The 24,778-nt window shown below is 44.2% G+C and overlaps 1 protein-coding gene across 2 annotated transcripts in view; it reads left to right on the forward strand.

Moving 5' to 3' along the window:
• LOC124039356 (KH domain-containing, RNA-binding, signal transduction-associated protein 2-like) overlaps positions 1-24,778 on the forward strand; it is a 152,512-nt gene that overhangs the window by 113,009 nt on the left and 14,725 nt on the right. For both annotated transcript variants that reach the window (XM_046355316.1, XM_046355315.1), the window contains exons 5-6: positions 8,829-8,959; positions 10,866-11,064. In XM_046355316.1, coding sequence (XP_046211272.1) covers positions 8,829-8,959; positions 10,866-11,064 — 330 coding nt within the window. The remainder of the gene's footprint in view (positions 1-8,828; positions 8,960-10,865; positions 11,065-24,778) is intronic.

Raw genomic sequence — 24,778 nt, forward strand, 5'->3', positions numbered from 1 at the left:
CAAATCTCCATTATGTTCATAATGGCCACCCGACTATAATCGCAAGTAGAAGGACACTTGTGTCTACCCCTGAACAATGTTCCCTCTAAGCTGCAATGCAGAATTAATATCAGCCTGGGCAGAGAAGCACGAGATTAAACTTCATTCAACTTTCTAGAGTTTTCCCCATTAGTTAATACTATCAATGGTACCCTTTACAGTGGGATTTGTGATCAAATCAATGCAACATTAGCCACTTTCAGTGCAACATAGCGAAACAAAACTAACTATGCAATGCTTAGTATGCAAAACAATGCACAGATTTTGCTATAGGCAAAACGCATCAGAGTAGGATTCTATTGTGTGTGTCATTGCTGCAACTCCCCAATGGGCTCAGGCGAGGCGAAGGTCGAGCTCTGAAACATGACCCGCCAAAATGAGCACTTTAACACCCGTCCGCTTAATCCGGAAGCTGCATGTAGGAAACACTGTTCAACTGACAACCGCCGTCAGCCTGCAGGTGCCCGGCCTGCCACAAGGAGTCGCTAGAGCACAATGAGCCAAGTAAAGCCCCTCAGGTCAAACCCTCCCCTAACCCGGACAACGCTGGGCCAATTGTGCAACGCCCTATGGGACTCACGGTCACGGTCGGTTGTGACACAGCCTGGAATCGAACCCTGTAGTGAAGCCTCAAGTACTGCCATACAATGCCTTAGACCGCAAATGTGCATTTCTAGACATCTTTGAAAAGTGACTCAGGTGAAAACCTTTTTTTTGTCTTAAGGGGGGAGTGTTGTATTTTGAGACAGGCTTGATAAGCTAAGTAGCCAATAGACAGAGAGTAGCATAATGTGTCTGATTCTCTGTAATAATGGTAAGGGAATAATTATACATTTTATCTTGTAAAGTTGTTTCTTGCACCAAACAACACAACAACATTTTCAGTCACCTCATGGATAAACAGGTTAATGTCAAGCCCTGCATGTCTTTTTCAGAAGTCATACATTGAACACCTCACATTGGCTGCTACTGTAGGCTGAATGATAGTACAGCTACTCCCATGTTAAAATGTTATGGGATTCATTTTCTCCATTGTTTTTGATGGTAGGCCACCCTGGTAGGCCTACATTATGATCAAATAGCCACAGGGCCTAAAACTGTAACTTCAAGTGGATACAGCCTCAGTGTTAACAGTAAACATGCTCCCTGGAAGTTACACAGAGTTTTCACCATGTTCAAGTTTGCTCTCAGCAGACCTGAAATTTGCTCAGTGCCCGAAAAGAAAATAGAGGGAACATTGCCCCTGAAATATTACAGCTTTGGCTAGGTTAGAATGAAAATATATTTGGGGGTTGTATTTTTTCCCAGTCTTTTATCTCCTACATAAAGACTTTTAGTCATACAAGGTTCCAGAGCCTGATGATTAACTCACCTAAATGCAACCTGGTTGGAGGAGGAGGATTTTTTGTTCAAATGATTTATGGAGGAGGACCAAAGTAGCCAATCCAACGATTGGCATTTTCCTTGGCATGCCCACCCATCCTGTTATTCTCTGTATTCATCTGGCAGGTGAGAATCAATGGACTTCTTCCAAAACTAAATGTCATGGTAATCAGACAATGTGTCGTTTGGTCCAGAGGGTTTTTCCCAATAGGGGCGTGCGACATCTGTGAAAGACCATTCACTGTGTGTGAGGAGTTGGGACTTGGACCACATACTCCCCCCTGGTACCAGGAGAGTAGTGATTCACATACTGCCCCCTAGTACCAGGAGAGTAGTGATTCACATACTGCCCCCTAGTTCCAGGAGAGTAGTGATTCACATACTGCCCCCTAGTTCCAGGAGAGTAGTGATTCACATACTACCCCCTAGTTCCAGGAGAGTAGTGATTCACATACTGCCCCCTAGTACCAGGAGAGTAGTGATTCACATACTGCCCCCTAGTTCCAGGAGAGTAGTGATTCACATACTGCCCCCTAGTTCCAGGAGAGTAGTGATTCACATACTGCCCCCTAGTACCAGGAGAATAGTGATTCACATACTGCCCCCTAGTTCCAGGAGAGTAGTGATTCACATACTGCCCCCTAGTTACAGGAGAGTAGTGATTCACATACTGCCCCCTAGTACCAGGAGAGTAGTGATTCACATACTGCCCCCTAGTACCAGGAGAGTAGTGATTCACATACTGCCCCCTAGTACCAGGAGAGTAGTGATTCACATACTGCCCCCTAGTTCCAGGAGAGTAGTGATTCACATACTGCCCCCTAGTTCCAGGAGAGTAGTGATTCACATACTGCCCCCTAGTACCAGGAGAGTAGTGATTCACATACTGCCCCCTAGTTCCAGGAGAGTAGTGATTCACATACTGCCCCCTAGTTCCAGGAGAGTAGTGATTCACATACTGCCCCCTAGTACCAGGAGAGTAGTGATTCACATACTGCCCCCTAGTACCAGGAGAGTAGTGATTCATATACTGCCCCATAGTACCAGGAGAGTAGTGATTCATGCAGCACAATGTATAGCATTAAAATATACTGAACAAAAATATAAATGCAACAATTTCAATTTTACTGAGTTACAGTACATATAAGAAAATCAGTCAATACAAATAACTGCATTAGGCCCTAATCTAGGGGTGCAGCCATGGGTGGGCTTGGGAGGGCATAAACCCACCCACTGGGAGCCTGGCCCAGCCAATAAGAATGACCCCCCCCCCCACAAACGGGCTTTATTACAGATGGAAATACTCCTCGGTTCAATCAGCTCTCCGGGTGGCTGGTCTCAGACGATCCCACAGGTGAATAAGCCGGTGTGGAGGTCCTGGACGTAGTGCCAAATTATCTAACCGATGTTGGAGGAGGCTTAAGGTAGATAAATGGACATTCAATTCTCTGGCAACAGCTCTGGTGGACATTCCTGCAGTCAGCATGCCAATTGCACGCTCCCTCAAAACTTCAGACATCTGTGGCATTGTGTTGTGACAAGACTGCACATTTTAGTGTCCTTTAATTGTCACCAACACAAGGTGCACCTGTGTAAAGATCATGCTGTTTAATCAGCTTCTTGATATGCCACACCTGTCAGGTGGATGGATTATCTTGGCAAAGGAGAAATGCTCACAAACAGGGATTTAAACACATTTGTGCACAAATTGAAAGAAATCAGCTTTTTGTGTGTATGGAACATTTCTGGGATCTTTAATTTCAACTCATGAAAAATTGGACCAACACTTGTTGCGTTTATATTTCTGTTCAGCATAGCAGGTGTATCTGCACTGTCTCAGTCATCGACAGTATGGACCACAGAAGAGTTGTTAGGGAGGCGACTGGCAGTAGGGACGCTCTCGCTGGTTAACAGGATGCTGTACACCACAACCCACCAACCCCCAATGTAAGAATGCTGAAATACTGTATTTCACTGCAATGTCTGATTCCCCTTCGTTTATACTGGAATATTACCCCCACTATTATCTAAAAGTGAAACAATGGATGAAAAATCTTCTGAATGTTTTTAAATGATATTGTTTATCAGGTATTTTGGTTGTCATATTATAGTGGGGAATTGAGCCTCTTTTTTCTGCCAGTGTTTCATTATTTTCTCTGGAAATATTCTTACAACCGGAGCTTAATCACAGTGTTTTCTCCAAGTTGTTGCCTCCTGGTTCAGTTGAAAGCATTTTGCCACCAGTTTTCATTCAGAGGCTAATTAGCCTGACCATCCAACAGCCTCTATAGTGATCCCATCAGGGTAGCCATTACATCTATTCATGGCCAAATATATTTCTTTCCTGAACCAATTTAACCCCATCAAGCGTTGGCTATGGGCAAACTGGTGCAAATGCATAACAATTATTTAACTTGAAGCTATTCAAGACATTGCTTGCTGTTTTGCAAAGCAAAACAGACTTTGAATTTACTTCATTCACTCGCTAGAATACCACAATTTCGATTACGTCTGTTTGTACACAAGTCACTGTCAATCAGGTAATGCAAACATTTTACATGCTATGTATCACTGTTTAAAAGGAAAGACATGAATGAGTAAATCTCATTGACATCACAAACTTGGTCTGTGGGACGATGTTAGCATTTCTTTTTCAGTGTCTATAAGTGTCTGAATTCTGTGCAGTCTCTCTGCTGTGTGCTCTGTTTTACACCCACCGACTAAATAGAATACCATTTTTTATTTATTTTTTATTTTACCTTTATTTTACTAGGCAAGTCAGTTAAGAACAAATTCTTATTTTCAATGACGGCCTAGAAACAGTGGGTTAACTGCCTGTTCAGGGGCAGAACGACAGATTTGTATCTTGTCAGCTCGGGGATTCGAACTTGCAGCCTTGCAGGGCTCCTTTCCATACCACCACCACAGGGCTCCTTTCCATACCACCACCACAGGGCTCCTTTCCATACCACCACCACCACAGGGCTCCTTTCCATACCACCACCACCACAGGGCTCCTTTCCATACCACCACCACAGGGCTCCTTTCCATACCACCACCACAGGGCTCCTTTCCATACCACCAACACCACAGGGCTCCTTTCCATACCACCACCACCACAGGGCTCCTTTCCATACCACCACCACAGGGCTCCTTTCCATACCACCACCACCACAGGGCTCCTTTCCATACCACCACCACCACAGGGCTCTTTTCCATACCACCACCACAGGGCTCCTTTCCATACCACCACCACCACAGGGCTCCTTTCCATACCACCACCACCACAGGGCTCCTTTCCATACCACCACCACAGGGCTCCATTCCATACCACCACCACCACAGGGCTCCTGTCCATACCACCACCACAGGGCTCCTTTCCATACCACCACCACCACAGGGCTCCTTTCCATACCACCACCACAGGGCTCCTTTCCATACCACCACCACCACAGGGCTTTTTTTCCATACCACCACCACCAGAGGGCTCCTTTCCATACCACCACCACAGGGCTCCTTTCCATACCACCACCACAGGGCTCCATTCCATACCACCACCACCACAGGGCTCCTTTCCATACCACCACCACAGGGCTCCTTTCCAATCCACCACCACAACAGGGCTCCTTTACAATACCACCACCACAGGGCTCCTTTCCATACCACCACCACCACAGGGCTCCTTTCCATACCACCACCACCACAGGGCTCCTTTCCATACCACCACCACCAGAGGGCTCCTTTCCATACCACCACCACCACAGGGCTCCTTTCCATACCACCACCACCACAGGGCTCCTTTCCATACCACCACCACAGGGCTCCTTTCCATACCACCAACACCACAGGGCTTTTTTTCCATACCATCAGAATGAATAAATACATCATACATCACTCAAGATCTGCTTTTAAATTAGTCTACATCCAGGGTAGATGGGTCTTTAGGGAGAAGGAGACAGAGCCCCCTAAGTGCTAATCATTCAAGTCTGTCTATGGCATCTGTTATGCTACATTTATGCCTCAACTGATACAAACCTGGAATATATGTATGTATTTCTATACAGTGCCTTTGAAAAGTGTTCAGACCCCTTGACTTTTTCCATATTTTGTCATTTTTCCCCCTCATCAATCAACACACAATAACCCATAATGACAATGCAAAAACAGGTTTTTAGAAATGTTTGCTCATTTATTTTGACAATTTTCTACATTGTAGAATAATCTGAAATATCAAATTTACATAAGTATTCAGACCCTTTACTCAGTACTTTGTTGAAGCACCTTTGGCAGCAATTATAGCCTTGAGTCTTGGGTGTAACGCTACAAGCTTGGCACACCTGTATTTGGAGAGTTTCTCCCATTCTTCTCTGCAGATCCTCTCAAGCTCTGTCAGGTTGGATGGGGAGCGTTGCTGCACAAATATTTTCAGGTCTCTCCAGAGATGTTCGATCGGGTTCAAGTCCGGGCTCTGACTGGGCCACTCAAGGACATTCAGAGACTTGTCCCAAAGCCACACCTGCATTGTCTTGGCTGTGTGCTTAGGGTCATTGTCCTGTTGCAAGGTGAACCTTCACCCCAGTCTGAGGTCCTGAGCGCTCTGGAGCAGGTTTTCATCAAGAATCTCTCTGTACTTTGCTCCATTCATTTTTCCCTCAATCCTGACTTGTCTCCAAGTCCCTGCCGCTGAAAAACATCCCCACAGCATGATGCTGCTACCACCATGCTTCACCGTAGGGATAGTGCCAGGCTTTTGGCAAACTCCTAGCAGGCTTTCATGTGCCTTTTGATGAGAAGTGGCTTCCGCCTGGCCACTCTACCATGAAGTACTGATTGGTGGAGTGCTGCAGAGATGGTTGTCCTTCTGAAATGTTCTCCCATGTCCACAGAGGAACACAGAGCTCTCCCTGACCAAGGCCATTGTCCCCCGATTGCTCAGTTTTTGCCGGCGGACAGCTCTATGAAGAGTCTTGGTGGTTCCAAACTTCTTCCATGTTTTGGTAACCTTCCCCAGATCTGTGCCTCGACACAATCCTGTCTCTGAGCTCTACGGACAGTTCCGTCGACCTCAAGGCACATACTACCTCAATCAGCCCGACTAACCTGTGTCTGTACACTACTTTTATAGCCTCGCTACTGTATATAGCCTCACTGCTGTTATTTTTCACTGTCTTTTTACTGTTGTTTTTATTTCTTTACTTACCTATTGTTCACCTAATACATTTTTGCACTATTGGTTAGAGCCTGTAAGTAAGCACTTCCCTGTAAGGTCTACCTACACCTGTTGTACTCGACGCACATGACTAATGAACTTTGATTGGATGGTCTTTGCTCGAACATGCACTGTCAACTGTGGGACCTTTTATATAGACAGCTGTGTGCCTTTCCAAATCATGTCATATCAATTGAATTGACTACAGGTGGACTCCAAGTTGTAAAAACATCTCAAGGATGATTAATGGAAACACGATGCATCTGAGCTCAATTTTGAGTCTCATAGCAAAGGGTCTGAATACTTAATTAAGTAAATAATGTATTTCTGTTTTTTATTTGTAAGACATTTGCACAAAAAAAAGTCTGTTTTCACTTTGTCATTATGTGGTATTGTGTGTAGTTTGCTAAGGCTTAAAAAATATATATTTTAGAATATGCCTGTAATGTAACAAAATGTGGAAAAAGTCAAGGGGTCTGAATACTTTCTCGTAGGCACTGTTATACAGTACCTGTCCAAAGTTTTAGATACACCTACTCATTCAAAGGTTTTTCTTTATTTTTGACTATTTTCCACATTGTATATTAATAGTGAAGACATCAAAACTATGAAATAACACACATGGAATCACGTAGTAACCAAATAAGTATTAAACAAATCCAAATATATTTTATATATGAGATTCTTCAAAGTAGCCACCCTTTGCCTTGATGACAGCTTTACACACTCTTGGCATTCACTCAACCAGCTTCACCTGGAATGCTTTTCCAACAGTCTTGAAGGAGTTCCCACGTATGCTGAGCACTTGTTGGCTGCTTTTCCTTCACTCTGCAGTCCAACTCATCCCAAACCACCTCAATTGGGTTGAGGTCGGGGGATTGTGGAGGCCAGGTCATCTGATGCAGTACTCCATCACACTTCCTTCTTGGTAAAATAGCCCTTACACAGCCTGGAGGTGTGTTAGATGTGATGGCGTATCGCTGCAGAATGCTGTGGTAGCCATGCTGGTTAAGTGCATATATATATGCAGTATATATTATGAATCAACTGGGTGCTTGTGAGCAATGCCTTTTTGAACCCTTTCTTGAAGTTACAGTAGATATGAAAATAATGCACCTTAATGATCTCATGCCATATGATGAGCATATAAGCTATATGTTTGTGGTATAAAATACATTTGTTTATGCATGATATTGTAAGTTAAATAGATAAAATGTGTGTCATCCACATCAATCAGCAGATTAAGCCAAGTAGAGGTTAAATTCTGTGCTCAATGCCACCTCTCAAATTTGTTTTAGCCAAGCTTTCTTTGCAAACAAGATGAGGATAAGTGGTTGGAGGAAATGAGGCCCATCTAAGCACGTTGACAAGATAATAAAATATCTTTGATCCAGTCTGTTATCTGGCCCGTGATTCAGATCCTTGTCATGTTCAATGATTGGCTGGGAAAAACATACACACATACGAACATACGAATCAAGACAGCAATGCGATATTTACACGAGGACAATGTTATTGCCGCTTTCAATATGGCCTCCCAACCCTGTCTTAGTGCAACTGTAAGTTGTTTTCCCTGGTTCCTTACGTGACTCTCTGAAAATACTGGGGAGGTGAAAACCCCGCAGAGTTTTGAAACCCAGATGCTGAGTGCCTAATAAAGTTGTTTTTACCCATTCAGCCCTTTTATATGATAATAACAACAATAATTACTATTATATATAAATATAGACCAGTGGCCCACTTGAGGGAGGAAGAACAGAAGCCGGACATGATGTAGGTAACCAAGGCCATGGAGCTTGAATGACTAGTGGGGTAGATACATTATCTTATAAGGCATTATCTATATGATTATGCCTCATTGAAAGTGTTACTAAACGTCCACTCCATTTTTCTGTATGGATGTGTTATGGAGGACAGTCTGGCGTTATCTTTTGAGACTGACGATATATGCTTTGCTTCTCCCCTCGGCTATGTTCGAACAACTGTCAGCATACTGAGACTCGTTCCTCTACACTACTTGGACTCGAACATCCTCTAAATTAATATTCCGTGTTAAACTAAATCATGAATTTCCTGTGCATATCAGGATAATTCTTTATTTAGGAGAGCTTTGCCGCAGTTGCGAGCATCTGTTGCGGTCCTAAGACAAATGTCCTCGTTTATTTAATGTGAGGCTTGTTGTATTCTGTTCCCACAGGACTACAATGATGAGATCAGACAGGAGCAGCTGAGGGAGCTCTCCTACTTGAACGGAGGATCAGAAGACACCAGCAGAGGGAGGACTGTACGTGGGCGGGGCTTACGACTGGCTTCCACCACAAACACACGGTACGTATTTAGATTTCTACCATTTGCCAAGATGAGCCATGTTGATTATGATCCACTGGTTTGTTGGTCTCCATCCCAACTCATTAATGGTCATTGATTGGGCTTGTGTGTGTGTGTGTGTGTGTGTGTGTGTGTGTGTGTGTGTGTGTTGTGTGTGTGTGTGTGTGTGTGTGTGTGTGTGTGTGTGTGTGTGCGTGCGTGCGTGCGTGCGTGCGTGCGTGCGTGCGTGCGTGCGTGCGTGCGTGCATGCGTGTGTGCATGTGCATGTGTGTGGTTTTGTTTCGTATCCGTGTGAACTCTAACTGCGATCATATCTTGGCTTCATTGCGTTTAATACTCATACCCCGTTTGATGAATGATTCGTCATTTGTTTCAAGCACATATAGTTAATTATTCATGATGTAACGTTTTCATAATTAATGTAATGTTTTTTTCAAATCTCAGACATGACATACCTCATAATTCATATTTTATACATCTACCCCGACCATGTCTTCAGTGTGACAGTCGCTCAAGGATTTTGAGTGTACGGTGATGACTTGCACTATTCTACCTCAGCTGGTAATGAAGCTTAAACACAGCCCCTCTTCTCATATGATTCTGATTCTGCCCATTTAGAATCACCACCATGTCCCTCCCCTGATTCACTCCTTATGCCTCCTCGATAAGCCATTACTCTAAATCTCCATGAGAAATATGCATCGGTAATGTGGCTGTGATTCTCCTTGGAGTCTTTGTATTTTCCGATCATAAAGGACTGCTAGCTTTAGTGAAGGATCTGCAGTGCCAGAAGACTGTATCTTCTGCCTCCTCCGTCTTGCTAGTGTTAAAATGTCTGGATATTCTCCCGATGTTGACAGCTTTATGACCTTAAGTCCACCCTGAACTCCCTGTGGTGCTCCTCTGGCCCTTCTAGGCAGTAAAGAAGAAAGCACCTCAGCATCTGTCTCCCAACACCCTAATTTCAGCTCAGACATACCAGGGCCCATTTGCGAGTTGTGTGCACAGTCAAATAGCTGTTTGTGACCCCTAAACATTATAGCCTCCCTTGCTGGGATAAGCACAGGGAGTCAGAGGGTCATTTCCCTGCCAGGACGCAGGTTGACGTTCTGGAGGCAGAACTGAGCAATTTCTGCCAGATAGGCCAACTACAAAGTAAAAATTGGCTAAATCGTTTTTTTTAAAAATTATTATTATTATTTTTTTTTTAGCTTTTAGCTTAATTTAAGGTTGGGGTTAGGCATTAGGGTTACCAGTGTGGCTAATGTTAGGGTTAAGGTTAGGGTTAGGTTTAAAATCTGATTGTATAACCTGCTACCAGGGCTGCCTCCAGTACATGAGTCATCCCAATAAATGCCAACCTGCTACCAGGGCTGCTTCGGTATGTGAGACAGATGGGCATGAGGATCCTCTACAAATGCGGGTAGAACTGGTTTCCCAGGTCCTTGGAATAACAGTGCAGTGTCCGAATGAATGGCTTGTCAGGGAGAAAAGTGATATGATGACTGTCTGCTTCAAACATCATTATGACTGTATCTGTCCAAGCAGAAAATGTTATGCTTCTTCTCCACTTGACAACACTTAAGCTTGTGACCACCACCAGCTGAGTCAGTCTGTATAATATCTGCCCACATTAGAAACAAGTGTTGAAACCAGCAACCATTCCACTTTTGCACATAGTTGTTTGAAATCAAGAAAGCAGCATTTCATTTCCACATTGGATAATATTTTCGAGATGCGATCAATACCATAGTGATGTTTTTTATCTATGTTGTTCAACATACAGTACTCAGAGTATGCTATGATATAAATGTCCTTAACTCACAAGGGACAATATCAATGTTCGAGATGGCCAGACTAAGTTATATCATGCTGTGATCTCATCAATGTTTTGTTTTGTAAACAGGGCACGGGGTGGTGTGGCCCCACCCCCTCCACCAGTCAGGGGGGCAGCTGTACCCAGGGGAACAGTGGGTAAGAGGAGTGTCCTGCCACAAGCCACATTAACGAGAGGAGTACCTGCTCCCAGGGCCAGGGGAACACCAGGGAACATCGGGTACAGACCCCCACTGTTACCCATCACACACGAATCATACGACGACTACGTAAGTCTGACTCACTTTTCCCCACTTGTAATGTTATATGTTGAATACGTACAGTACCTTCAGAAAGTATTCATAGCCCTTGACTTTGTCCACATGTTCTTCATTTACAAAGTGAAATTAAAATCGATTTTAAATTTTTAATTAATTTTAAATTGTCAACAACAACAACAATCAAATATTAATGAGAAAAGTATTCAACCCCTTGAGTCAATACATATTCAAATCACCTTTGGCAATGACTACAGCTGTGTGTCTTTCTGGGTAAGTCTCTAAGAGCTTTCCACACCTGGATTGTGCAGCGTTGCCTGTTATTCTCTTCAAAATTCTTCAAGCTCTGTCAAATAGTTTGTTGACCATTGCTAGACAACCATTTTCAGGTCTTGCCATAGATTTTCAAGAAGATTTATATCAAAACTGTAACTCGGACACTCAGGAACATTCACTGTCTTCTTGGTAAGCAACTCCAGTGTAGATTTGGCGTTGTGTTATAGGCGATTGTCCAACTGAAAGGTGAATTCCTCTCCCAGTGTCTGGTAGAAAGCAGACTGAATCAAGTGTTGCTCAAGGATTTTGCCTGTGCTTAGCTCTATTCCATTTATTTTTATACCCAAAAAACGTCCCTAGTCCTTGCCTATGACAAACACACACATAACATGATTCAGCCACCACCATGCTTGAAAATATTACCAGTGATGTGTTGTGTTGGACATGCCCCAAACATAGGATTAAAGGTTCATTTCTTTGCAGTATTACTGTAGTACCTTATTGCAAACATAATGCATGTTTTGGAATATTTTTATGCTGTACAAGCTTCCTTCTTTTCACTCTATCATTTATGTTAGTGTTGTGGAGTAATACAATGTTGTTGATCCATCCTCAGTTATCTCCTATCACAGCCGTTAAACTCTATGGCTATTTTAAAATCCCCATTGGCCTCATGGTGAAATCCCTGTGCGGATTCCTTCATCTCCAGCAACTGAGTTAGGAAGGACCCCTGTATCTTTGTAGTAACTGGGTGTGTTGATACACCATCCAAAGTGTAATAAATAACTTCACCATGCTCATAGGGATTTTCAATTTCATAAGTGCCCTTCTTTGCGAACCTCCCTTGTCTTTGTGCTTGAAATTCACTGCTCGACTGAGGTTATAGTTTTTCATGTTCGCTAGCTGCAGATATTCATAGGCTATACATTACCTCATTTTCCTATTAGTTGACACGTTAGCTGTCGTGTTAGGGTAGTAGATGCCTGCACAGTGGAGCTCATATGATGAGTTGGATATTTGTTTACATAGCCAGCTAACAAGTTGCTTGTTTTGTCCTGTTTCTACCCATGCAATTTATTTGGAAACAATCCCAGTTTTGTAACTAATCAGCTAACATTGGCAAACTCTGTAGTTAGTCTATCAGGCAAAAAAGAACAAGAGCTGATTAGTAGAGAGAGAGAGAGAGAGAGAGAGAGAGAGAGAGAGAGAGAGAGAGAGAGAGAGAGAGAGAGAGAGAGAGAGAGAGAGAGAGAGAGAGAGAGAGAGAACGTGTGGAAGGGGAGTCGTGTATTTATTATGGAAACCCCTGATTAGAAAGAGAGTATGTGTACACTGTGTTTGAGAAAAAGAAATAGAGGAAGGAAGAGAGAGACTGTGTGAGAGGAGAGAGAGATGATGTTCCTGACTACAATTGTATAATATTTGTTGCTCCTCTCCATCTGTTACTATGTTCCTCTGGGTCAGTGAAAGAGAAGGAAGTGATGTCCATCTGTTACTATGTTCCTCTAGGTCAGTGAAAGAGAAGGAAGTGATGTCCATCTGTTACTATGTTCCTCTAGGTCAGTGAAAGAGAAGGAAGTAATGTCCATCTGTTACTATGTTCCTCTAGGTCAGTGAAAGAGAAGGAAGTGATGTCCATCTGTTACTATGTTCCTCTAGGTCAGTGAAAGAGAAGGAAGTGATGTCCATCTGTTACTATGTTCCTCTAGGTCAGTGAAAGAGAAGGAAGTGATGTCCATCTGTTACTATGTTCCTCTAGGTCAGTGAAAGAGAAGGAAGTGATGTCCATCTGTTACTATGTTTATCTAAGTCAGTGAAAGAGAGGGAAGTGATGTGAAGAGTCACAGCTCAGCAGCAAAAGGCAGGGTGGAAGAGGAGTTACAGATGATTGGGGGGATAGAGATGTTGTGTGAGGAGAGGGGAGAGAGAGAGGAGAGGAGAGGATAACGAGAGGAGAGTGGAGGTAGAGAGGAAGAGGAGAGTGAAGAAGAGGGAGAGGAGAGAGGATAAGGAGAGGAGCGTGTAGGTAGAGAGGAAGAGGAGAGGGAAGAGGAGAGAGTACGAGGAGAGTGAAGGAGAGGAGAGTGGACATAGAGAGTGAAGAGGAGGGAGAGGAACATGAGGAGCAGGAAGAGGAGGACAAAGCAGAGGTAGAGGAGGAAGAAGAGGGAGGGGAAGAGGGAGAGCACACCCGAGAGGAGAGCATACGTTTCCATGGCATGTGTCTGCCCTACGTTCCACCATTCACCCTTGCAGCACACATACTGGGCCTAATGTGACACTGGCAGGGGGTTTAGAGTTGTTTTTAAAAGTGGTAGGAGCTTATGTCTGTTCCAGAGTCAATTTCCATCATAAATGGGTACATTGTGTGGGGGAACCTGCAAAGGCCCCTTCCCAGAAACTGCAGGTGCTGGTTCCTGAAGGTATCCAAAATGCAGCTTGTGCATTCACTTTGTGATAGGGCTACATTGGCAGGAAGAGGGGAGACCGGAGTGTGGTACCAGGATGTGGTCCGAGTTGTAACTCATTTGAAAGCAGGTGAAGTTTGAAGGCCACAAGAGAGGGTGTGTGGTGTGCATCCGGAGTGGACGCAGGGCATAGGGTGTTCTGTGCCACTTTGCAGGATGGAGCCATGCTTCCAGTGTAGATATAGAGGTCTATAGAGCCTGTCTGTGTTCCTTATTTCTCTAGCCATTAGCTTACCTGTGTAATATTGACATAAACTCAGAATCACTTGTTTTTCAAACATGCTCCTGTTTTATCAATTGCTGTGCTGAACAACGGACAGTTCATCACCTCTGTCAAATGTCTATGTAGCTTAAAGTTATGTGTGTATTGTTTATTGCAATAAAGATGATGATGATGATGTATAATACACATTTACAATAGGCTTCCATCTACAGAATACAGTACATACAGCCTAATGATATATACACTATTTTAATAGCAGGACACTGTAAAGTCCATTATCCCCATGAAGAGTATGAATTAGGCTGCTTGAGAAGGTTTGAGTCCTAAGCAACCTGCCTACACATTGTTGGAAGTACAATAGACCAACATACATAGGTCAAAGCTGTGTGCTGGAAAATCTTGGTAGAGCATGGGTGAAATACGCATTGTGGAGCTGGAAAACCTTGGTAGAGCATGGGTGAAATACGCATTGTGGAGCTGGAAAACCTTGGTAGAGCATGGGTGAAATACGCATTGTGGTGCTGGAAAACCTTGGTAGAGCATGGGTGAAATACGCATTGTGATGCTGGAAAATATTGGTTGAGCATGGGTGAAATACGCATTGTGGTGCTGGAAAATCTTGGTAGAGCATGGGTGAAATACGCATTGTGATGCTGGAAAATCTTGGTAGAGCATGGGTGAAATACGCATTGTGGTGCTGGAAAATCTTGGTAGAGCATGGGTGAAATACGCATTGTGATGCTGGAAAATCTTGGTAGAGCATGGGTGAAATACGCATTGTGGTGCTGGAAAATCTTGGTAGAGCATGGGTGAAATATACATTGTGGTGCTGGAAAATCTTGGTAGAGCATGGGTGAAATACGCATTGTGGTGCTGGAAAATCTTGGTAGAGCATGGGTGAAATACGCATTGTGGTGCTGGAAAATCTTGGTAGAGCATGGGTGAAATACGCATTGTGGTGCTGGAAAATCTAGGTAGAGCATGGGTGAAATACTTTTTTTTTTTAAACACACTTCATTCAACCCCATCCTTGTTGTGGGCAAGTTGTTTTTAGTTCATATAACTAAAATCACATTACCTCTCGATTAAATAGAAAAAAATATGTACTTTATAAAATATAATGATAATGAGTACGTGGCCTACAGATGAAAAACATTTAAAAAATGTTATATAAAATAAATCCCTCCCCTTTCGGGACTTTCAAAGGTGAACACTGAGTTGTGACCTCATGGAAATAGCTATATTTTTACCAGTCAATTTCCACCGAGCTTTCCCGCTATTCAAAGCCCTTGTGTGCGCTGGCAATTGGCAGATTGGCCTGTTTGCATGGGGAAATGCACAAGCACAGCCTCATTACCAAAACCGAATTGAGTTCTGACAGAGAGCCTGTGTATTTCTTGAGAGGCAAAAATCTGGACATTTTTCTCCCCAGTAATTGGGGGTTGGGAGCGACGATGGAAGCACAGAGACAGATACCAGGGGATTAAAGAATGAAGGAGTTTGTCCTGAAAATGTTTTCCTCCTATTTTGCCCCCCCCCCCCCCTATGAATCTCACCTTGCTCTATCCTCTACGCCAGTACTCAATTTTCTCTCCGAGTGTTCCTCCCAGAGTGTAGGCAGACCTCTGTAAGGTCGAGGTATTCTTTCCCGACTGAAGTATACATGATGCTGTGATGCGTTACACTACCTCCTTCTCCTTGGTGCGACTGCAGATTATAGTCACGGTCATGAGGAATCAACAACAAGTGTCAGTGTTTTTTGTCCTTTTTGCTGTCGCTACTTTCTTCTATTTGTCTTTGTGAAGACATACTGTATGTGCTGAATATTGAATATACAGGACAAACACAGAGCACGCTCATCGTGGCATGACGGGAATTTCTCCAGAGGAAGCTATGATTGATGGCCTCTGTCAAGTTGTCAGTCTCCCTCATGAAACTGATACTGTTAAAATGACCATGATCGCACCTGTTAGGGATAGCATTGATTCACAGCTGCAATGCATAGCTACAGAGAGAGAAAGAGAGTTGTTGAATTTCAAGGTACTATTATTGCTCTTTATACCATGTCATTGTTGAATACTAGAAGGTCATTGTAGAGCACGCGTTATTTCCTTATAACGCACAATATATCGGCACGGTACCATTCAATGGATATACTGTATATAGTTCATTCTTACGGTACATGTTTTGATTTAGCTGCTTTTTAAAGCAAAATTCCAATTGAAAACATTGGTATTGTTGAAATCGATTTTCATAAAAGCAAGCTAGGACTAATCAGCTAAAATTAACAAGCATGTTTGGTTACCACGGAAACTACTGTAGCTATCTAGTAAACTTTCTAGCTCCTTCAGTGGTAATCAACTCGGGGCTCTATACGTTCTTTGGGAAATAATGCAACTCTGTGGAAGGTCAGTTCCACTCAGCTAGCGCATCAACATGCCTGGCTAGTTTTCTCTGTTGAAAATACTGAATCTAGCGGAATCGAAGCTTGACACCCAGAAATGGGAGTCGACACCGGGAGTCGACGCGCAAGTAGATGGATCCATTTTTACTATGCCTGACTAGTTTTGACAGCACAAATATTCCCTCATTGTTGTGCTTTGTGTTTCAGTGCTTTTCTCGAGTTGCAGTCTATATAATTGATCTGCATACGAATTGTTGTTTTTCTAACCTGTAGATTTATCGGGTTTATGCCATAACAGAACATGAATAAACATTTACACATCCTATTTGTTTAAACAAATCCACTTGCTGAAATGTAGTTAATCACAGCTCTTCTGTGGATCAGCACAGCTGAAGCCGGGTTATTTTCCTGCTTTCACTGTCACCCACTCCCACTTTCAACCAAACAATAACATAAAATGACTAAATTGATCCGGCTATTCAGAGCATCACTAAAGTTTTTGGTCAGTGTTACGATTAGGATTCCATGATTTGGGCTTCATAATAGACCCCTTGAGACCCAGACCACGAACCACCACGAACCACACCAGTACCAGTACACAAAAAGATCTAGAGCAGACTTCTTGAGACCCAGACCACGAACCACCACGAACCACACCAGTACCAGTACACAAAAAGATCTAGAGCAGACTTCTTGAGACCCAGACCACGAACCACCACGAACCACACCAGTACCAGTACACAAAAAGATCTAGAGCAGACTTCTTGAGACCCAGACCACGAACCACCACGAACCACACCAGTACCAGTACACAAAAAGATCTAGAGCAGACTTCTTGAGACCCAGACCACGAACCACCACGAACCACACCAGTACCAGTACACAAAAAGATCTAGAGCAGACTTCTTGAGACCCAGACCAGACCATTTTCAATACTTATTTTCTGTATTTATTTATTTTTCATTTGGCCAAATCAACTACTGCTATTTGAAGTATTTGAAAGTATTTTCATACACTGTCTTAAAAATATTAGTCCATTTTAAAATTGGGTTCAAATTCATGGAGTATTGAAATATTTGTATTTGAAAATGCACTTGTCTGTGTATTTGAGTACTTTAAAATATACTGAACAAAAATATTAATGCAACATGCAACAATTTCAAACTTTTTACTTAGTTAAAGTTCATATCAGGAAATCAGTCAATTGAAAAATGAATTAGGCCCTAATCTATGGAGTTCACATTACTGGGAAGGGTGCAGCCATGGGTGGACCTGGGAGCCAAGCCCGCCCAGTGGGGAGCCAAGCCCACCCACTGGGGAGCCAAGCCCAGCCACTGGCGAGCCAAGCCCACCCACTGGGGAGCCAAGCCCACCCACTGGGGAGCCAAGCCCAGCCACTGGCGAGCCAAGCCCACCCACTGGGGAGCCAGGCCCAGCCACTGGGGAGCCAGGCCCAGCCACTGGGGAGCCAAGTTCGCCCACTGGGGAGCCAGGCCCGCCCACTGGGGAGCCAAACCCACCCACTGGGGAGCCAAGCCCAGCCACTGGCGAGCCAAGCCTACCCACTGGGGAGCCAAGCCCACCCACTGGGGAGCCAAGCCCAGCCACTGGCGAGCCAAGCCCACCCACTGGGGAGCCAGGCCCAGCCACTGGGGAGCCAAGCCCACCCACTGGCGAGCCAGGCCCAGCCAACAGAATTAGTTTTTCCCCACAAAAGAGCTTTATTACAGACAGAAATACTCCTCAGTTTCATCAGCTTTCTGGGTGACTGGTCTCAGACAATCCCGCAGGTGAAGAAGCCGTAAGTGGAGGTCCTGGACTGGAATGGTTACACTTGGTCTGCGGTTGTGAGGCTGATTGGATGAACTGCCAAATTCTCTAAAACAATGTTGAATGTGGTAGAGAAATTAAATTAAATTCTCTGGACAGCTCTGGTGGACATTCCTGCAGTCCGCATGCCAATTTCACGCTCCCTCAAAGCTACAGGCATATTGTTGTGTGACTAAACAGCACATTTTAGAGTGGCCTTTTATTGTCCCCAGCCCAAGGTGCTCCTGTATAATGATCATGCTGTTTAATCAGCTTCTTAATATGCCACACCTGTCAGGTAGATGGATTATCTTGCGTTCATAGTTTTGTTCAGTATACATGCCAATGCTTTTGCAAATGATTTTCTAAACCAATGTTCAATTACTTGTATTTATCAAAGCAAAAACTATCCAAATAATTATTTTGAAATGTATGTGAAATTAATTGAAATACTTAACTGTATTTGAACCCAGGTCTGATCCAGACCTAAGCTAAGCTTAACACTTTTGACCAAGATCTTTAGCCAAGACCCAAACCAAGACCACAAGTATAACATACACCGAGTGTTCAAAACATTAAGAGCTCCTTCCTAATATTGAGTTGCACCTGGATTCACCTGGTCAGTCTATGTCATGGAAAGAGCAGATGTTCTTAATGTTTTGTACACTCACCATAGATTCATGTGTGTTTGATAAACAAAATCTAAAACTCTGTCACTTAGACCACAAATAATATACCTGAAAGAAAAAGGATGAAAGAAAACGTGTTGAGGGCCTCCCGAGTGGTGCAGCGGTCTAAGGCAGTGCAGCGGTCTAAGGCACTGCAGCGGTCTAAGGCAGTGCAGCGGTCTAAGGCAGTGCAGCGGTCTAAGGCAGTGCAGCGGTCTAAGGCAGTGCAGCGGTCTAAGGCACTGCAGCGGTCTAAGGCACTGCAGCTGTCTAAGGCAGTGCAGCGGTCTAAGGCACTGCATCGGTCTAAGGCAGTGCAGCGGTCTAAGGCACTGCAGCGGTCTAAGGCAGTGCAGCGGTCTAAGGCAGTGCAGCGGTCTAAGGCACTGCAGCGGTCTAAGGCAGTGCAGCGGACAGCTGCAGTGCAGCGGTCTAAGGCACTGCATCGGTCTAAGGCAGTGCAGCGGTCTAAGGCACTGCAGCGGTCTAAGGCAGTGCAGCGGTCTAAGGCACTGCAGCGGTCTAAGGCACTGCAGCGGTCTAAGACACTGCAGCGGTCTAAGGCAGTGCAGCGGTCTAAGGCACTGCAGCGGTCTAAGGCAGTGCAGCGGTCTAAGGCAGTGCAGCGGTCTAAGGCACTGCAGCGGTCTAAGGCAGTGCAGCTGTCTAAGGCAGTGCAGCGGTCTAAGACACTGCAGCGGTCTAAGGCAGTGCAGCGGTTTAAGGCAGTGCAGCGGTCTAAGGCACTGCAGCGGTCTAAGGCACTGCAGCAGTCTAAGGCACTGCAGCGGTCTAAGGCACTGCAGCGGTCTAAGGCACTTCAGCGGTCTAAGGCACTGCAGCGGTCTAAGGCACTGCAGCGGTCTAAGGAAGTGCAGCGGTCTAAGGCAGTGCAGCGGTCTACGACACTGCAGCGGTCTAAGGCAGTGCAGCGGTCTAAGACACTGCAGCGGTCTAAGGCAGTGCAGCGGTCTAAGGCACTGCAGCGGTCTAAGGCAGTGCAGCGGTCTAAGGCACTGCAGCGGTCTAAGGCACTGCAGCGGTCTAAGGCACTGCAGCGGTCTAAGGCAGTGCAGCGGTCTAAGGCACTGCAGCGGTCTAAGGCACTGCAGCGGTCTAAGGCAGTGCAGCGGTCTAAGGCACTGCAGCGGTCTAAGGCACTGCAGCGGTCTAAGGCAGTGCAGCGGTCTAAGGCACTGCAGTGGTCTAAGGCAGTGCAGCGGTCTAAGGCAGTGCAGCGGTCTAAGGCACTGCAGTGGTCTAAGGCACTGCAGCAGTCTAAGGCAGTGCAGCGGTCTAAGGCAGTGCAGCGGTCTAAGGCAGTGCAGCGGTCTAAGACAGTGCAGCGGTCTAAGGCAGTGCAGCGGTCTAAGGCAGTGCAGCGGTCTAAGGCAGTGCAGCGGTCTAAGGCACTGCAGCGGTCTATGGCAGTGCAGCGGTCTAAGGCACTGCAGTGGTCTAAGGCACTGCAGCGGTCTAAGGCACTGCAGCGGTCTAAGGCAGTGCAGCGGTCTAAGGCAGTGCAGCGGTCTAAGGCACTGCAGCGGTCTAAGGCACTGCAGCGGTCTAAGGCACTGCAGCGGTCTAAGGCACTGCAGAGGTCTAAGGCACTGCAGTGGTCTAAGGCAGTGCAGCGGTCTAAGGCAGTGCAGCGGTCTAAGGCACTGCAGTGGTCTAAGGCAGTGCAGCCCTGGGTTCGATCCCAGGCTGTGTCATAGCCAGACGCACAATTGGCCAGCATTGTCCGGGTTAGGGGAGGGTTTGTCCTTGTCCCATCACGCTCTAACAACTCCTTGTGGCGGGCAGGGCGCATGCAAGCTGACTTCGGTTGCCAGCTGGACAGTGTTTCCTCCAACATGTTGGTGTGGCTGGCTTCGAGGTTAAGCGAGCAGTGTGGTTTGGCAGGGTTGTGTTTCGGAGGACGCATGGCTCTTGACCTTTGCCTCTCCCGAGTCCGTAGGGGAGTTTCAGCGATGGGACAAGACTGTAACTACCAATTGGGGAGAAAAATGGGTAAAAGTACAATAAAATATTGAATTTCTTAAAACAGAGGCTACACAGACAGAGAATGATGCCAAAATGTAATTAAATGCAGGGCTTGGAGAGGCTTTGAAGAAAATATATATTTATCCAGAACAGAATAAATACATTATAGCACAAGGTCACACTGTGGAAGTGGCACAGATTCTTTGCTTGAAATCAAATCAAACAGTTGTTGTCAAATGCGACAAATTCCGTGAAATCTTTACTTACAAGCATTTCCAAACAATGCAGAGTTCAAAAGTAAGAAACATTTGCACAAAAAAGGATATGATAAAACAATGAAATATCAATAAAGAGGGTATATACAAGGAGCACCAGTACAGAGTCAATGTGCAGGGGTACGAGGTGTTGAGGTTATTGAGGTAATATGTACATGTAGGTAGGGTTAAAAGTAACAAGGCAATCCAGATAGATAATAAACAGAGTAGCAGCAGAGTGTGTGTGTGTGTGTGTGTGTGTGTGTGTGTGTGTGTGTGTGTGTGTGTGTGTGTGTGTGTGTGTGTGTGTGTGTGTGTGTGTGTGTGTGTGTGTGTGTGTGTGTGTGTGTGTGTGTGTGTGTGTGTGTGTGTGTGTGTGTGTGTGTGTGTAGTATGTGTGAGTGTGTGTCAGTGTAGTATGTGTGAGTGTGTGTCAGTGTAGTGATGTGTGAGTGTGTATGTGTGAGTGTCAGTGTATGTGTGAGTGTGTGTCAGTGTAGTATGTGTGAGTGTCAGTGTAGTATGTGTGATTGTGTGTCAGTGTAGTATGTGTGAGTGTGTGTAGTATGTGTGATTGTGTGTCAGTGTAGTATGTGTGTGTGTGTAGTATGTGTGAGTGTGTGTCAGTGTAGTATGTGTGTGTGTGTGTAGTATGTGTGTGTGTGTGTCAGTGTAGTATGTGTGAGTGTGTGTCAGTGTAGTATGTGTGTGTGTGTGTAGTATGTGTGAGTGTGTGTCAGTGTAGTATGTGTGAGTGTGTGTAGTATGTGTGAGTGTGTGTCAGTGTAGTATGTGTGTGTGTGTGTAGTATGTGTGAGTGTGTGTCAGTGTAGTATGTGTGTGTGTGTGTAGTATGTGTGTGTGTGTGTCAGTGTAGTATGTGTGAGTGTGTGTGTGTATGTGTGTGTGTGTGGGTAGTATGTGTGAGTGTGTGTCAGTGTAGTGTGTGTGGGTAGAGTCCATTGAGTGTGCATAGAGCTAGTGCAGGAGAGTCAGGGAAAAAGATAGGGGGTCAATGCAAATAGTCCAGGTAGCCATTTGCTTAACCTTCATTAGTCTTATGGCTTGGGGTTAGAAGCTGTTCACGAGCCTTTTGGTCCCAGAGCCTTTTGGCTCCGGTACCGCAGTGTGGAGTGCAATAAAGATTGCATAATCTATGGATCTGTTGGGGCGCAATATGATCTATTCAATGGTTTTCTAAGATACGTGAGATTCTAATGTGTGTATTTCTCAAATGTGGTGGCAGATTTGTTGTAGCTCTTTTATGCACACATTGTAAGCTCACTATTCTACATACGGAAAAATCAAGCTCGCCTTCTAGAAACACCATGCATGACAAAATGGAACAACATAGCTTTTCTTGGGCTACCTAAGGATGGCATGCACATCTGGAGTAATTGCTTTTTAACAATAGGCTTGGTTACACTGCTGAGTTCCCATTTGTGAGATAACTAATTATGGAAATGTGATTCTCCATGCACAACTCCCTGTTTAATAAAACACAAGTAAGACACACACCTCAGGTAGATTGATTAATAACTTTATATACTGACTTAGAACTAAGCGGAATACCCAAAAGCCTTGGTATCAGTTGTAATCCAAGGGATTCCTAACAGCCTTAGAGTTGGAAAACTACAAAAGAAACCTAACAAATATTCAAATACAGCGTATTCCAATTTTTCTATGAGACCAGTTATGACCCTATTTGGTTATGAGAATGCTCCTCTCTAAGGACCTCAGTTCAGAAGGTGTTTTAGTCTTTGTTATTATGTTACTTTATATTACTAATTTGATTCAAAACTCTCTGAATAACAGCTTGTGAAGTACTTCCTTTTTATGTCCTTCACATGCTGCAATAAAAGAGAAATGCGTAAAGCGGAGTGTGTCGCTTGAATATGCATAGGAGTAAAATCAAGTCCGTGCAGCCACAAAAACTGGATTGCAGCAGAAAGACAAAGGAACCCACCACTCATTTCAGGGCTCTGCATTCAGAGGCAGCCCCGTGTGCAGATCAGTCACTGTCAGGGGACGCGCAGGTTGTCAATTGATAATGAAGCATAGAGCTGAAGGCCTTTATCTCCTAATTACAGTGAGCCAGGACTCTCCAGCCCATGTGTTAATACTTGATTTATTTCCTCCTGGCCTGTTCAATAGCACCAGCGTTAATTGGTTTTCCAAATGAGTGTTGAAATATAAGGATCAGGTTTCATTAACAAGAGGGCGCGGCCGACCGCAGCACCCATTATGCATGGAGTCTTGTAAGACATGTTAAGGTCAGCGAGGTGAAAATCCAGGGCTCTGTAAACAAACATGTACTTTATAGATAAGTGATATTGACACAATATACTGTAGCAGGACAGTATCCAATCAATGCTGCTAGAACGTATCTCATCTTTGAAATCCTATTGTGGGCTTAAACGCTCACTTATAAGGCCACAGTTTCATTTTTTATTGTTTTTTGTCCATTGAAAGACTTCAACAATAGTTTGTTCAAACTAAAGAAGTATTATATTATATACTGTTTGTATTGAGTGAGAATAATCTGTCACCAAAAAAATAGGACCTCAGCATGAGAATAGTGTCTAGAGAATGTAGGGAAAATTACATTCCATCTTCTCACAACGCAGATACATGATAACCTTGAAATTGCGGTAATATGTAATTGCAGAATTGACATCATCCTGGACGTCTGTCTCCCCTGACTGGTTTTACATGTCAGTGGCGGACAGTGCCGAGGCGATGTGGAGTATTCTGTCTGCCGGGTACGCTAACAAAACGGTCAATTAGTGAGCTAGGTAGGTCTCTGACCCTGTCATTATGGGAAAAGACTCATAGAGAGAGGAAGTGGGATAAGATCCCCTGAACAACTTAATCCCTGACACAATTCCTAACTTTAATTAAGTCAAATCCATGTTCATACTTTTATAAAGCCACATAAGAGCCCAAAGCAGAATTTAAATCAGCTTGTGCCAACAAAAGAGGCAGGCGGTATCGCAGTAGTCTGTAGCTTCATTGGCAACTTTTCCCCTCTCTAGCATGGGTTTATAACAGTAATGGCAAAGCCAACAACACCAAATAGAGGATGTTATTTCATATTTATTACAAGCAGCTGTGAGGGAAGGGAATTATTTAATTTGTTTTATGATGACTGTCTCAATAGGCAGCTGTTGAGTATTCTAGCATGGAAGTCTTGGCAGAAATTGTGTTTCCATAACAATAAAGCAGACTTATTCCACATTTTGTTGTGTTACAGCCTGAATTCAAGAAGGATTAAATAAACACAATACCCCATAATTAAAAAATGAAACCATGTTTTTGGAAATGTTTGCTAATTTATTGAAAATGAAACAGAAATATCTCATTTATATAAGTATTCACACCCCTGATTCAATACTTTGTAGAAGCACCTTTGCCAGCAATTACAGCTGTGTGTCGCTCTGGATAAGAGCGTCTGCTAAATGACTTAAATGTAAATGTAAATGTAAATGTAAATGTAAATGTGTCTTTTATGGGTAAGTCTCTAAGAGCTTTACACATCTGGACTGTGCAACATTTAACCATTATTCTTTTCTGTTATGCTGGTGAATGAGGACCCAAAAGCGACTTAACGAAAACAGAGTCTTTATTCCAGTATATGA

The sequence above is a fragment of the Oncorhynchus gorbuscha genome, linkage group LG07 (genome assembly GCF_021184085.1).
Source record: "Oncorhynchus gorbuscha isolate QuinsamMale2020 ecotype Even-year linkage group LG07, OgorEven_v1.0, whole genome shotgun sequence".
NCBI lineage: Eukaryota > Metazoa > Chordata > Actinopteri > Salmoniformes > Salmonidae > Oncorhynchus > Oncorhynchus gorbuscha.